The 14,675-nt window shown below is 49.6% G+C and overlaps 5 protein-coding genes across 5 annotated transcripts; 3 read left to right on the forward strand and 2 right to left on the reverse strand.

Annotated features, from left to right (window-relative positions):
- Window positions 1-18: 18 nt before the first annotated feature.
- On the reverse strand, window positions 19-2,673 carry LTR84_002610 (uncharacterized protein; the record flags this gene model as incomplete). The annotated part of the gene is made up of 1 exon (XM_064846219.1): window positions 19-2,673. One exon carries the CDS (start codon window positions 2,671-2,673, stop codon window positions 19-21), a length of 2,655 nt encoding a protein of 884 aa, XP_064706444.1.
- A 2,907-nt stretch (window positions 2,674-5,580) lies between these two features.
- Window positions 5,581-6,475, reverse strand: LTR84_002611 (uncharacterized protein; the record flags this gene model as incomplete). Its single annotated transcript, XM_064846220.1, has 3 exons — window positions 5,581-6,041; window positions 6,101-6,152; window positions 6,203-6,475. The coding sequence occupies 3 exons, from the start codon at window positions 6,473-6,475 to the stop codon at window positions 5,581-5,583; spliced, it is 786 nt and encodes a 261-aa protein (XP_064706445.1).
- Window positions 6,476-7,914: 1,439 nt separating this feature from the next.
- LTR84_002612 (uncharacterized protein) lies at window positions 7,915-9,199 on the forward strand (the record flags this gene model as incomplete). The annotated part of the gene is made up of 2 exons (XM_064846221.1): window positions 7,915-8,877; window positions 8,933-9,199. The coding sequence occupies 2 exons, from the start codon at window positions 7,915-7,917 to the stop codon at window positions 9,197-9,199; spliced, it is 1,230 nt and encodes a 409-aa protein (XP_064706446.1).
- Window positions 9,200-10,205: 1,006 nt separating this feature from the next.
- Window positions 10,206-11,123, forward strand: LTR84_002613 (uncharacterized protein; the record flags this gene model as incomplete). Its single annotated transcript, XM_064846222.1, has 1 exon — window positions 10,206-11,123. The coding sequence occupies one exon, from the start codon at window positions 10,206-10,208 to the stop codon at window positions 11,121-11,123; it is 918 nt and encodes a 305-aa protein (XP_064706447.1).
- Window positions 11,124-11,318: 195 nt separating this feature from the next.
- Window positions 11,319-13,799, forward strand: LTR84_002614 (uncharacterized protein; the record flags this gene model as incomplete). Its single annotated transcript, XM_064846223.1, has 3 exons — window positions 11,319-11,346; window positions 11,400-12,091; window positions 12,141-13,799. The coding sequence occupies 3 exons, from the start codon at window positions 11,319-11,321 to the stop codon at window positions 13,797-13,799; spliced, it is 2,379 nt and encodes a 792-aa protein (XP_064706448.1).
- Window positions 13,800-14,675: the final 876 nt, after the last annotated feature.

Here is a 14,675-nt window from a genome sequence, read left to right on the forward strand (position 1 = left end):
GCTGTTAATCGCAAATCCCTATCTTCGCGGCATCAAGTCTCCAAAGCTGGAGCCGAATGTCGAGGACTCGGGGAGGGCGACGTCCAGGCGAGGTGCTGAGTTGGTGTCGTGCTTCGCTGTGAATGCGGCGATACGTGGCGAAGACAGCCATGCGGTAACGTCACGCACAGAGTCCACCGAACCCGCGGAGGAAATTGAAGAGTTCTTGGAGTGTGCCGTTCCAGAGGAGGTGGTTCTTGGCGCAGCGGGTGCCAGCGCGATCTTGGTGGTTGAAAGGGAGGAAGGTGATGATTCGGCGTGGGTGTGCTTGTACTGGAGGCTGATTGTGGAGGAAGATGTGGATATAGAGGCCGCTCTGGTGTTGACCTTGACCGACGACTTTGACTTATGATGAGCAATAGCTCCGTATGGCAATTCTGGTAGAGGACCACTTGGAGGTGGTCCTGAAGGAGGTATGGCGCCAGGGGCGATGGACGGCATACTTTTCTGCGCCTTGACGTGCCGATTCTTACGCGGAGGATTACTTAGCCTCACTTCGCTTGGGGCTCTAGAGATAGTTTGGGGAATTTCCACGAGAGTTGTCTCGATGGAGGACTCGTTGGTTGTGTATGGAGTAATTTGTTGACACTGCGATATGTGTTTATTGGTGCCAAAACAAGTTTGGAGATGTCTTTCGGTGACAAGTGGTGATCGTTGTGGCTGGTTTGGTTCTTCAGTAATGGCATTGACTGGACTTGCGATCCTGTGGCCTTTGTAGCACGATTTGGACAACGAGGGTTGCCTCTGAGTTAAGGCATTTTCCTCGAAAGTAGGAGACATGCTATTCTCCAAATGGTCACTCGAAGAGGTTGTTGTGCTAACGGGACTGTGAACTTCCTCGAAGCCGCTTCCAAGTCTGATATTTCTAGGAAGAATAATGTCGTTGGGGGATATGGCTGATCCCTGTCCCACAGACGAGTCTCTCCGCGGAAACAAGCTATAACGTGGTGTCCTCTTGAACTGGACATCCGTAGGTGAACACTGGGACACGCTTGAGGAACTCCTACTCCTCATACTCGTTGGCCGTGACGATGCTGGGGTGTTTTGTTGAGTCGGAACTGGTTGAGTCTCACATCTATGACGGACCGAAGTCTTCCTCAGATGGCCTGGTGGTGGCAGAGGAGCGATTGTAGAGATCGGCCTTGTTTGATATGTTGAATATACCGTTGGTTGAACGAACAATGAGTGGTCAATAACTCCATGCCCACCCATGGATGTTAGTCTCTGGTGTTGAGCGGCATCTGGTCGCGCGTGTGGTTGTAAAGGCTTCGGGACCAAGGAATCACTCTTGCGCGGAGTTTCCATGTACATTGAGAGTTCTCCAATATCATGCTGAGTGGGAGTGGATAGACGGGAGATTGTACTGGCCGGAGTCAGGGGCTCACGATAGCTGTTACTGCTAATGGAGAACGACTCAAAGGCAGGGGACCTGGAAGCAATGGATCCTGCAACACTTGTGGTGGTAGTGTAAGTTGATTGGTCATCTGAAAAAGAGGAATCTCTGAGATCATCAAGTTCATTATCAGTGTGAATGGAGGAGTCTGTGGTAGATCCTGAGACGTTTCTGCTGGAAGGAGCCCACTGAGGGATTGGTGGAAGGAGCTTTGAAGAAGATGACGTAAACCCTTTGAGAAAACTCTCCGTTGGAAGATGTAGGGATAGGCGCGAGATATTTGGAAGACTCTTTTGAGCTTTCAAGACAGGACGAGAGATAGGCTTAAATTCATCCTCCCTCGAATCAGGGCGATATTCGAGTCCTCCAAGTAGCTCAATCTCTCTCCGAATGGCAGTCAGCCAGATGCCAAGAGTAAGAGCGTCGTCGAAGATCAACAGAAAATCTTGCACAAGTCGCTTATGCTCAGAATGTCGAAATGATAGTTTTGTCCAAGAGTTCTTCGATGCGTGGGAGGTTGCTCTCCCGCCTGCATGATCCTGGGAGATTTGGAGTACCCAGTGCTTGCCTGGGAGGGCGTCACTTGCAAAGGCTACTGACTGTGGTCCCAGCTCCAAGATCTGTTCAGGAAGCCGGTTATTGAGGCCATCTGCGCCGTACTGCAGTACGTGGCCCGACGTAGCTAGGATGAACAGCTTCTTTGTGAGGGAGCTGCTACCAGACCAGTTCCGTTTATGCTTACCCACCGAGTCCTTTGCCTCGAGGATCAATGAAACATTGTTCTCAAGGCTAGGTCTCGATGGAGATTCACCAGAGATGCTGTTTCTTCGACGACGTGTACTGCGTGTCAGAAGATTAGTCAGGCTGGAGGGGACATCCAAGACTTCCTGTAGTTTGGCCTGTGAGTAAGCTTGTATCAAGGGCGGAGGATCCAATGAATTGAGGTTTCGCGATCGAGTCTGCTCTACACCGCGTTGAGTAGACAGCAGATTTCGAGTTGACCACGTGGTGCTACGACTTCGTGCTGTGGAGGTTTTGGTACTCGATGACCACTCAGCCGAAGGCAGAATAGGGTGCGTGTCTGCGTGGTCGTGGTCACGACGCTTAGGTATTTTGTTCTCTGACTTGGAACGAGAAAAGAATGCCTTTAGTCGAGCTCTGGCAGTACGGTCTGAAGGCCACCAACCAGATTGGCCCTCCAAAAACAGAGTCGGATCTTGAGAGTTTGCTGTGATAGACATTTTGTGAATTAGGAGAGAAAAACAAAAAAGCTCTCCCTTGTCTGCTTATCGAATCTGCTTGATATAAGTTTTCAGCAGTAAGGAGTACGCATGACGGTGCTACTGCAAGCACATCAAGCCACAGACAATGTGAGACTCGGATGCAGATGCGCCAGCAAGGTGAGATGCAAGGTTGGCCTTAGTGATGAGTAGCTTGGCTTCCCAAATTGCAGAAAGCAACAAACACTGTTCAGATCTATCGGTTGCTTATTGGCGTTGTACTTTGGAAGATCAAGGCGAGGCTTCGTAGCCTTTTCGAGATCCAACGCCAACGAGCTCTCCTTCATAAGACAATGATACCGTGATATTGTTGATTCCAATGCTGTAAAGAGTCTGTTCAAGGTCCGAAATGGGATATCGGTATTCAGGGATCAAATGCAAGATCAAAGATCTAATGTAAGCTCTGCCAGGGTATGTTGTGGTTTATGAACAGGCATGGGAGGCGAGATGCACCAGCCATGGAAGACATGGTCATGCCCTTGTACACGGTCCGTAGAGTCCGCACAGACTCGTGCATGAAATCTTCAAGTGCCGCACAATCCTTGACCAGCATTTTGAATGCATCAGGACATGACATGACATGGATGGCGTATAGGGCGCTCAGCGCGTTGACAGATTGAGAAATTGACGTCCAAGTTTGGAATTATGAAGTATGTCAACAGTTGACCGGGGTTGACATGGGGGGCAGGAAGAGCCTTCGCTCCGAGTTTGAAATGCCCGGCAGGAAAGTTACAAACCTGGACCATGTCGAGACTGGAACCATGTGAGCAATAACTCTGCAATGTCTTCACTGCAACCCGTTAGCAACAAGCCTAGGCGTCTGCCTAGGCAGAACGGTTGGGAGTCGGGGAATGCATTGATGAAGAGGACTTGATCACAGGCGGTACTAGCTGCCTATCTAGCTGTTGTACGCATCGAATCAGCCTCTGGGTACCGAGCGGAAGCGGACGGGAGCTCGGCAAGGCGTGGCGTAGAGCAGTGAAGAATGCAAGTAGACACGAGCAGGGCTGGCCTCAGTGCACGAGGTACCTTACCTACAACAGACGACCTGGCTCAACGCGCTCACGAAAGCAGCCAAGCTTGGAGCATTTCTGGAGCCGTGGCGTGCAAGAGGAAACCGGCCGTTGGCAGAAGAGGGCATGGGATTGGTAAACCGGTGGGATTTTCGTGGAGACTCCATTGATGGAACACTCTTTCGAGTCAGAGCAAGTGGCACCTCGCAGATGTCTTTTGGGAAGAAGGGGGTAAGAAAAGTGCAGTATCCATCACAATGGGGAGAAAGCGTCCGTCAGACATGACTAAACGAATCCAACATCAAGCCTGAAGAAGGTCGTGCTCCGACTCTCGTGCTTGAGCTCGAGCTGTCAGTTGTTGGTGGCGAGGACGCGGATGTACGTTGACAGATGCCCGTATCAAGAGATATGATGCAAGCTGCCTCGTCCGGGCTTGATTGGATCTGGGAGAGTTCTGCACAACATGCCAGGTGGCAGCGGCATGGATGTGATAGAAATCCCTCCTTGTGTCTAGGCTCCTAGGTCCTTCATACGGAGATATAGTACCTAAAGTTGAGCCCGATGAATTTAGAAGATTTAACCTTCGAGTTGTTGAATGTCCAACGTCGAGTTACATCAACGGCGAGTGGCAGAATGGAGATAGTCGAGACCTCGCGTGGTGGTTGAAAATTGGAGAAGCGGTACATGGGATTTAGCATCGACGCGTTAGAAAGTGCCCTGTCAAATATGTCAAGTCTATGTCGTTCAGCTCCAGGAGATCCGAAGAACGAGAAGGAAGTTGTTATTCTCCAGGGAAATTACACAGGTGGCGGGTAAGATGGAGCGCAAGTGTGGGAGAAGCACAGACAAGACTATCATTGCGTCCATAACAAAATCCCGCACAAACTTGAACCTCCCAGCGCTTGAATGCCGTCGATATAATGTTGGGCTCTAAGCCTGATGAACGCGGTGGCTCGAAGCACCGATAGGGCACCAACCCTCTATAGCTGTGATGTTTCGTCCTGCTGCCTTGAGAAAGACGCAAGTTGGAGTGGACAAAGATGAAAGAGTTTGCTGGTATAAACATTGCACTTTGTGGAGGCCGGAAATGAACGAGAGCTATGATGTTACGTGAAGAAGGCAGCCCAAAAGTCAGTCCTAAGTTGACCCCCTGTCATCCCGACACCCAGACCATTCTAACCACTCGATCCGAAAAACTTCATCTTTAACTACGGAGCCCTTCGGGTTTTGCTTGTCAACATTCGCGCACGAGAGACCCCAGTGTCCAACCACCACCACATTCATCAGTGACGCACCATGCCCTTTTGCTCGGTAACTGCGGGTCGTCCGGCTGCCATTCTCTCTCGGGCGTACTCGGTACTCGTATGTGTGTAGCAAAGACTAGAGCTGATCTCCTGGGCTCCAAGACTGAGACTGGCCCGGTCTGATATGGAAAGTCTAGCTCAAGGTGAATCCCCGCCCGCCATCAACGCAGGAGAGGATGCCGATTAAAGGCCCTGCCACAATTGCAACATCCCTTCTCCTGCGTCAGAACTTGACCAGGCTGTCTGTCGGTGATATGAAAAGCTAGACGTGGACTCCCGGGGGCCTGAAACATATGGCACGTAAGTCGCTCGTTCAATTCTTCACCTGTCTTCCAAGAGGTGGTCATTCGCATAGACAGGTTGGGGCGGTAAACTGGTGGTCTTCGCGGTCATGTCAGGTTAGAGTGGTTGCAGATGTCTCGCCACCAATTGTTGTTGTCAAGTTGTCATGGCTGGTCGTTCATCACCTCCACGACGCTCATCGCATAGCTCAGGCTGCGAGTTAGCATCGGTCACCAAGGCTGCCGAAATTCCCAGGGTGACACAGTATACTACGCTTGGTCTGCCAGGGGGATTGCTTTCAGATAGCTATAGCCTGTCTCATTCTCCACTCTCTCGGGTTCCATTCCCAAGCAGCGGCGCAGGCATCTAACCTCGCTCTGAAGCCCTGAGATGATGGTGTATTCTTCGGACCATTCATCTGCACGCAGTCGATTTGCTGTCCTGATCATCTCGGACACCTTAAGTGTCTGCGCGTGCCAATGGTCACGGTCCAGGCGACTTGAGAGGTGTTCATCCTTCTCCTGTTGTAGAAGATTGTTGTAGTGTTTACGCTGAGCAAGGAAGCGTGATTCGACATCTGTGCAGTAGTTTCGAATTTGCTCAGTGGCTGTGCCTAAGGCGTCTTCATACATGGCGATCAGATTTGTATTCTCGGCCTGCTCGTGCTTGTACAAAGAGATCATGTGGTTGGATTTCGCTAGTTCTTGCTCGAGCTCGCGAATCCGGGCTTCTGGTCAAGGTAGTCAGCAGGTGAAGGCACCGAACGGACGAGGGGGCTGGTCAACTGACTGTCGCCTTCGTGGGTGCCATCGCCCTCGGTGATGACGCCATTGCCGCGTTTCTTCCCATGGTGAGTCTCAGCCTCATCATAAGGAGGTCATAGGTACTTACAGCCACTTCAACCGCAGCCCGTCTGATGACATTGACCTTTTCACTGTTGTCTCTCAATACTGAGCTCAACTCTTGTATCTGAGCGTAGAGGAAATTCAAATCCTGTTGATGTCCAACGGGAAGAGGAGCCATGTAGTTAGCAGCAGGGCCTGCTCCGTTGCCGTTCATCGAACCACTTCCAGTCATCGACACGGTGGGAGAGGGGCCACCTCTGTTGCTGTTCGCAGAGCCCATCTGGGTGTCGAGCGGCGGGAAAGCATTGCTACCCGCCATGATGTTTGGTGTGGGACTTGTGGCCTTGAGTTAATACTGCTGAAGCTCGAAGATGATTGTCACGTCATAGGCATCGACAAATTTGAAGGTAATTTCCTGGACAACAAACTCATTCTTCCTGCCTTGTCTAGGCACTGCTGGTAAGCCTGAGGAAGGTCAGATATTGGAATTAAGTGGGTGCACCACTGGCAGTCGTAGCTGCGCAGGAAGTTGATGCGGAGGACAATCTTCAACTGCGGAGTAAACAGACCAACCGAGGGTTCTACTGTGGAGTAGAAAGATCGACCTCCACAAGATAGTCACATGCCCTGATTGCTGCTCTTGTTGCAGTCTCAGGCTATCAGAGCCTAACATGCATAGCGCAAAAACGAATGGCATGTAAATGCTGACGCTGGAAATGATGGCACCGATTTCTGCAGATGATTGTACAGCCCCCCATGTAAATACTCCAGAGCTCCGAATCGGTGCCAAAACGAAAAGCCTGGTATGTACTGCTTCGGTCGAAGAGTCCCAAGGCGAACCAACATGATTTGTTCGGCTATCGAGGCGGGAGGATCACTTAGCGGGCAAGTCAGGGGTGCGCGTCCAGCTATTAGTTGGCGAACACTTGTCAGTCAGATCGCAAGCCCAGACAAGCACGAGCAACTCAACAAGCAACCCAACTGGGAACTTGATGACGCAGTGCCATGTTCGCAGGCCCAACAAGCGCGAGTGGGAATTATTTACAAATTACCACTCCAAAGTGGTTCCAGGCCAAGTTCAGGTTGGAGAGAAACAAAAAGTGAACCGGCAACTCGAAGGCGCAAATCGCCAATGACGCCCAAACAACACCATTCCACTTTTCACCGATCCAATTGCATTTCATTTCTTTGGCCATCAGCTGCCCATGCCTTTTGGCCTTTCTGAACCTATGGTATTGTGTCGGGTGACCGCTCTCTTGTACTTCACATCCGAGTTTTCATTCCTTGTGTATTCGACCACAACAAGTACTGCTACCATCTGTTTTCCCAAGACCACGTTGCGTCCAGCCAACACTACAAAGAGCCTGGCCACTCCTTTGTCTACCATTTCATATCATTCGACCACGAAACGAGCCACTCTGCATAGTGCAGGATTCCCATCCTTTCTCGTCCTCTTCCCTACGATACAGGCACGGCGGTACACCCAGCGAGCACATATTGGAAACCATGGGGTTAGAAAGAAAGGGTGCCATGCCCCGGTTCATGGGGGTTTCTCTCCGCAGTCTCACATTGATTACAGTAAGAGGAGAACACCATGAAAAAGCACATGCATGAGCCACGTAGACACAGCTGACTGACCATGAATAACTAGTTGACCATCCAATTTTCTGGCTTTATACTAGTGAGCTGCCCACCATCCAAAATATGCCGTAAACACTTCTCTAACCCTCAGTCTAGCTATTGCATTATTCCCGCGTCATGCCCACTCCTGATGGCCATCGCTATCTTCCCTCCACCGCCGTTTTCCTCGTCGAAGTGCTCAAACTGGTGGTCTGCCTGACAATATCCCTGTATCAAGTCTCAGTCACGATTCCGCGCTCAATGCCCGTCACCGCACTCGTTAGCGCAATGGGTAATGCCATCTTCTCAGGAGACAGTTGGAAAATGGCCATACCTGCAAGCTTGTACACTCTCGCCAATAGCCTACAATACGTGGGCATCTCCAACCTGGATGCGGCCACTTTTCATGTTACTTATCAACTAAAGATCTTGGTAACCGCTTTGCTCAGTGTGGTCCTACTGCGAAGATCCATTACCAGTCGGCAATGGCTGTCTCTAATTCTTTTGATGCTCGGGGTGGCGATAGTGTCGCTACCTCAGGGGCCCGACTCGACTCTGGCGTCTAGCCACCATGCTCGAGTTTATGTCCCACGATCGACCAATCCTCTTCGCGATCATTTTCGCATGGCCGAGCCGGGATCTCATCTAAGGAAGCGGTCGGCTACATATGAAGGGATTGAGGAAGATGAGTTAGCATTGGATACACCAGGGATGGATGCCTCGGCAGGATTATTGGCGGTGGTCTCTGTCTGTGTGTGTTCGGGACTTGCAGGGGTCTACTTTGAAAAGGTTATCAAGGAGTCGCCCAAGGGCACATCCCTCTGGGTGCGCAATGTCCAATTATCGGTCTATTCCTTGTTCCCTGCCTTCTTCATTGGCATTATCTTCTTGGATGGCGAGAACGTGGCCAAATATGGCTTCTTTGCCGGGTACAACTGGATTGTTGTCCTGTCCATTTTGATTCAGACCTTTGGCGGAATTGTTGCCGCGTTTTGCATCTTTTATGCCGACAATATCTCCAAGAATTTTGCTGTTAGCATTAGCATGGTTCTGAGCAGTTTGGCGAGCTTCGTCTTTTTCGACTTTTCAGCCTCTAACAATGTATTTCTCCCCCTCTTGACTAGGTTCTGCCGTCCACATTGCTGACATCTTACAGTTTCTCATTGGTGCTTCTGTTGTCCTCGTTGCGACATGGCTATACAACACGGAAGAGGCCCGAGGGCAAGGCATCCCCATCAAGCTTCCGAGCAGCGAAAAGGCGTTCGCAGAAGCTCCTCCAGAGATGAATGATATGTCAATTCAAATTCCCAAAACCCCACTAACGCAGCAAGAATCCGCATTGGCGACCTCGAGGCCTGGCTCACCCTCGCATAAAAAGCGAAAGGGGGAAACAGCGGGATATTTCACAAAACACCATGCTTGAGATTGTGGTGTTTGGTTCTAACCTAATGATCCTTAATGAGCAAATCACATGTAAATTATCATGAACAGAAGCAGTTGTCACTTGCCAGCCGACGCTCTACGAATACACACGAAAGCTGCCCATACACATCATTTTTACCTTGGGTAAATGAATCTTCATGCTGTGGTAGCTCGCCTCATTTTCTTTTGAATCAAGACATCAATCATCTCGAATGTGATCACTTCAGATTTGAATTCTTCTCCCACACGTGATGTTACCATGACGTGGAGGATTGAAAGGAACGTGGAGGCAGGTGCAGGCAGGTGCAGGCACGGAAAGCACGACGTTCAAACTCTCAAGTCGGTCGCTCCTGCCATGTTTCTCAAGCCTGAGACGACGCGTCCTTCATCAAAACACAAACTTGACCTTGCAGGGCAGCTTGATTCTTCTGGCTCTTCTACTGCTTATCACGATTGATCGTGGCTTGCAACCAAATCTCTGTCCGTATGCTAAACTCAGAATCGAATGGAAAACACACTGCACTCCTTTCGTGACCGGGCAAGGGCACCCTTTCGTGCTCCTACTCGTTCATTCAACACCAATCCTCCCCACCAATTATCATGGCAGTCAGCTCCGAATCCTGCGGCAGAAGCCCCAAACCACCACCAGAGACTTTCATGGTTGTCTCAAGACGTGGAACCTCCACTGGATGATTTCGGTATGAATGTGAAGCTCGGCTGTGCGGCCATGATTGATTTGATGATCTTTAGACAAAAGTCTCTTGGCCGAGCAAACTCAGTCATCACACCATTTCGAGCATCATGGAGGTATGAAGCCCATGCGTGATAGAGCTGTGAGATCGTCCGTTTTACAGACACCCTTGCAGCAAGTGACACACGGTGAGCAAAGAGACTTAATATTGCACCAATAGCGGGGCCTGCTGATATGTTCAGGCTTCTCTGAGAGTCGTCCAGAGCGACAAGGCTGGAGCTCTTCATCTGTTCTGTCCTCCTCCAGCCCTACTACAATGGTCCTCAAGAATCGAGTACATGACGATAGTCGTCCATCTTTTCAGAGAAACACCCTCTCCTACGTACCGCTCAATGGAGAGCCAGGGGCGGACAACACAACCCGCACGAGGCAAGGCCCATCGACTCAGAAGAACTGGTCAGGGACACTTGGTCGTGCATTACCCATGATCCAAGGTATTCAACTTGTCCCAACCTCTGCACTGCCAGATAAATTGCGTTCCATCTTCGGCTTCGAAACATTCAATGCAGTGCAGTCCAAATGCTTTCCAACGGCTTTTGAGACAGACGACAATCTAGTGCTATCTGCACCCACTGGAAGCGGTAAAACTGTCATCATGGAACTCGCCATTTGCCGAATCCTTTCGCTGCCAAAGACTTCAGATTTCAAAGTCGTGTACCTGGCCCCGACAAAGTCACTGTGCGCCGAAAGAAACAGGGACTGGCAACTGAAATTCCGTGCTTTGGACATCCAGTGTTCTGAACTTACTGGTGACACAGAGTTTGCTCAGCTTCGCAATGTGCAAAATGCAAATGTGATCATCACGACCCCAGAAAAGTGGGACAGTATCACTCGCAAATGGAAAGACCATGCTAAGCTCATTAAGCTTGTAAAGCTCTTCCTTGTCGATGAAGTTCATATTCTCAAAGAGAGTCGGGGCGCTACATTGGAAGCTGTCATCTCGCGTATGAGGTCGATGGGCCCCAATATCAGATTCGTTGCTTTATCAGCAACGGTGCCAAACTCGGATGATATTGCAACCTGGTTGGGCAGGAATTCTTCCTCGCCAGACTTACCAGCTTCCAGAGAGGTTTTCGGGGAGTCTTTCCGCCCAGTCGAGCTCCACAAGAAGGTGTATGGATTTGAGTCAAAGGCAAATGACTTCGCCTTTGAGTCCATGTTGACCAAGCAGTAAGTCAGTCTCATCATCAAAATCAGCATCTGACACGTCACCAGGCTACCAGAAATCATTTCTTGTCACGGACGGAAGAAGCCTGTGATGATATTCTGCTCCACCAGAAGAGCATCATCCAATACAGCAAAATTTCTTGCAGAGACATGGCTTGAATCTTCACCAGCGCTGCGCTTATGGAAGGGATCAGGACATCCTATGAAGTTGGAGAACTCGGAACTCAAAAGTAAGGCGCTCTTGACCTTACAGCATCATCACAGCTTACTGATCGATACGCAGCCTGCTCAGCGGCAGGGGTCGCCTTCCATCATGGCGGGTTGAGTCCTGAAGATCGTCGTGCAATTGAAGACGGCTTCCTGCAAGGCCAGGTCAATATCATTTGCAGTACTTCCACTTTAGCCGTTGGCGTCAACCTTCCTTGCTATTTGGTCATCCTCAAAGGGACGACATGCTGGACAGACAACGGCATGCAAGAATATGCCGACCTTGAGGTGATGCAGATGCTCGGGAGAGCCGGGCGTCCCCAATTCGAAGTTTCAGCTTCCGCAGTTATTCTCACCCGAAAGGAGAAAGTTCTACATTATGAGAAAATGGTCTCGGGTGAAGAAGTACTCGAAAGTTGCCTTCATCAGAATCTTATTGAGCATTTAAATGCTGAGATCGGACTTGGAACTGTATATGATCACGCAAGCGCGAAGCAGTGGCTCGCTAGTACTTTTCTCTACGTTCGACTGATGAGAAACGCTTCTCATTACCAGTTTAGAGAAGACTGTCAGTTCTCCAGCAAAGAAGAGTTGCTGGATCAACTTTGCCAAAAGGATCTCAGCGCCCTACAGGAAGCGGACCTCGTTACAAGGACAACTCGCCTAAGGTCAACTGAATTTGGAGATGCAATGGCCAAATACTATGTGAGCTTCGATACCATGAAGTTGTTTATGGAATTGCCCCCAAAAGCTAAGCTATCTGAAATAGTAAGTTGTGCTTCGATGGGAGTTGAATAATGCTGACTTAATTTCATAGCTCGCCATTCTCGTTCAAGCTCGAGAGTTCAAAGATGTACGCATGTCGGCGGGAGAAAAATCCTTCTACAAAGAAATCAACAAGGCGCCTGAGATCAAGTTTCCCATCAATGTCGATATAGCACTGCAAGCTCACAAAATTTCACTCCTCATTCAGGCCGAACTAGGCAATGTCACGCTACCCGATAGAGACCAATACAAAAAGCTACACCAGCAACACCGACTAGACAAAAGTATTGTGTTCGCGCAGTCTAGTCGTCTAATTCGTTGCATCATTGATTGCCAGATTCACCTTGAGGACTCCGTTTCGGTGCGTCATGCACTTGAGCTGTGTCGCTGCCTTGCCGCCCGTGTGTGGGATAATACCGCGAGTCAATTGAGACAGATCGATGGCCTTGGGGAGGTCTCCGTACGAAAACTTGCTTCCGCTTCAATCAAAAGCATTGATAGTCTCATCAATGCCGAAGCATCCAAAATTGAGATGGTCCTTGGGAAAAATCCTCCATTTGGGTTGGATCTGCTCAAAAAGCTTGAGGCTTTTCCAAACCTAAGAGTCTCCGTCAAGGAGGCGGGCAGACAAACTAAAACTGGAAAGGGGGTAACAGTTCGATTTAAAGTCGAAGTCGGGTTTCTCAACGATGTTAAACCTCAGTATTTCAAGAGAAAACCAATCTATGTCTGCTTTTTAGCTGAGACATCCGATGGAAGGCTTATCGATTTTCGAAGAATGAGTGCTAAGCATCTACAGAATGGAGAAGAGATTCTCTTATCTGTAGAGCTGGTCAAACCAACACAACAGGTGTCCTGCTTCGTGATGTGTGATGAAGTGGCGGGCACGAGTCGGTACGCGGAATTGGATCTTACAGGGATCCCAGATGCAATATATCCCACTCGACAATCTGCTGGAAGCGCTGCAAATGATAGTGTACACAATTCTCCCCGTGGTAATGCTTATGATACTCCACGGGACGACGAATTCGATGATGGCGGCATTGAGGATAAAGACTTGCTATCATTTGAGATGGCCGGAGAACAAATTGAAGTTGTCGAAGATATCGATGACATACTCGAAAAGGCGAGCAGACAACAAGAGCGACAGGTGTCGAAGCCGTTGAACCATGATTCTGAAAGCGAAGATGCAGAAACTGTGGCTTTCAAAGAACCCACCCAACTGCGGAATGGTCGATGGACTTGTCAGCATGATTGCAATGACAGGGGCAGAAAATGTAAGCATAGATGCTGCCGAGAAGGCGTTGCAAAACCACGACGTCGCCCGAAACCAGAAAGCATTTCAAAGGTGGACGACATGAGCCAGAAAAAGCTGACGGATCTTTCAACATTCAATTCAGGACAATCATCTCAGAAACGGAAAGGTCTCAACTTACATGCCTCAGTCCTCGGTACTCAAAGTTCTTCAGCCAAGAATGTTCACGGGAAAAACGATTCTGAGCCACCCCAGAAAAAGTCAAAGCTCTCTCACGTTCAGAAGAGCAACGGCCGTGAAGCGACTGGTACAGCACCACAATCAGCTCATAAGGGCACCGTACAGAAGCAAGTTGAGAGATGCGAACCAAAACCCTCTCCCATACTTGGGCCTGGGTCTGAGCTACCTAATTTGGACTTCCTCGTGGATGATCTGACACCCCTCGATTGTGATTAGTTGTCCGAAGAGAGGACGCTTTCGGATTCGAGGAGCGCGGCACCTCGGCCAGAGCCTGCTACTTGTCCTGTTGCGACAGGAAAGGCTACTCGTGTCGAAGATGTTTACGACGTTTTGAGCTCTGATCTTGATTTGGGTGGGTTCGTTTCTCCCCTCGAACATGTCTCCTTGTCCGAGATCTTCAAGAAGCCCGACGATCAGTTGTCGTCGCGTGTTGGTAAAAAGCCAAGTGGACAGCCGGCAAACTTCCATACCGTTGACACAGAAACGATGCTCTACACTCCACCAGTGGGTGCTAGCCCGAAAGATTACATTAATAGCTCCCACAATCTATGTGGTAGCACGTCGAACAGACAGCATTCGATTTCTGAAACTGTTGGGCCGGAGACAGTGCTTTACGATCAACCAGAGGATACCAACTGTCTGATCGATGATGCCTCAAATGCAGCAATCCATGATGACAATTACACAATCATAGCTGCAGACGCGCCAACGACGGTAGCAGCTAGCCACTATGTCGATGCTCATGACACGACAGCCGCCGGTGTAGATTTGAGGTTCGGGGTACCATCACCTAGTTTACCAGCTGAAGGTGATGGAGAAGCCGGGAGTCTAACGTACGAGGAACAGCAAAAAATGATGTGGGAAGGGATCGACCAGTGGATATATGACGAGTTCCATGAGTATGTGGAGTTGGTCTGAAATTTTGCGCTATCCTTTTAGACGGCTATTAACTTTGAGCTCGATCACATTCTTTGACAATGTAGGAGGAAATGAGAGTGAACGGGAGTGAATAATCCTTTCCACGAAGCATATATTAGTTTGAGGTGATAATTGAAGTACAATGATTACTATCTATGTTCAAAGCAGCTGACC

Source organism: Exophiala bonariae (genome assembly GCF_035927105.1).
Source record: "Exophiala bonariae strain CCFEE 5792 chromosome Unknown scaffold_13, whole genome shotgun sequence".
Classification (NCBI taxonomy): Eukaryota; Fungi; Ascomycota; class Eurotiomycetes; order Chaetothyriales; family Herpotrichiellaceae; genus Exophiala; species Exophiala bonariae.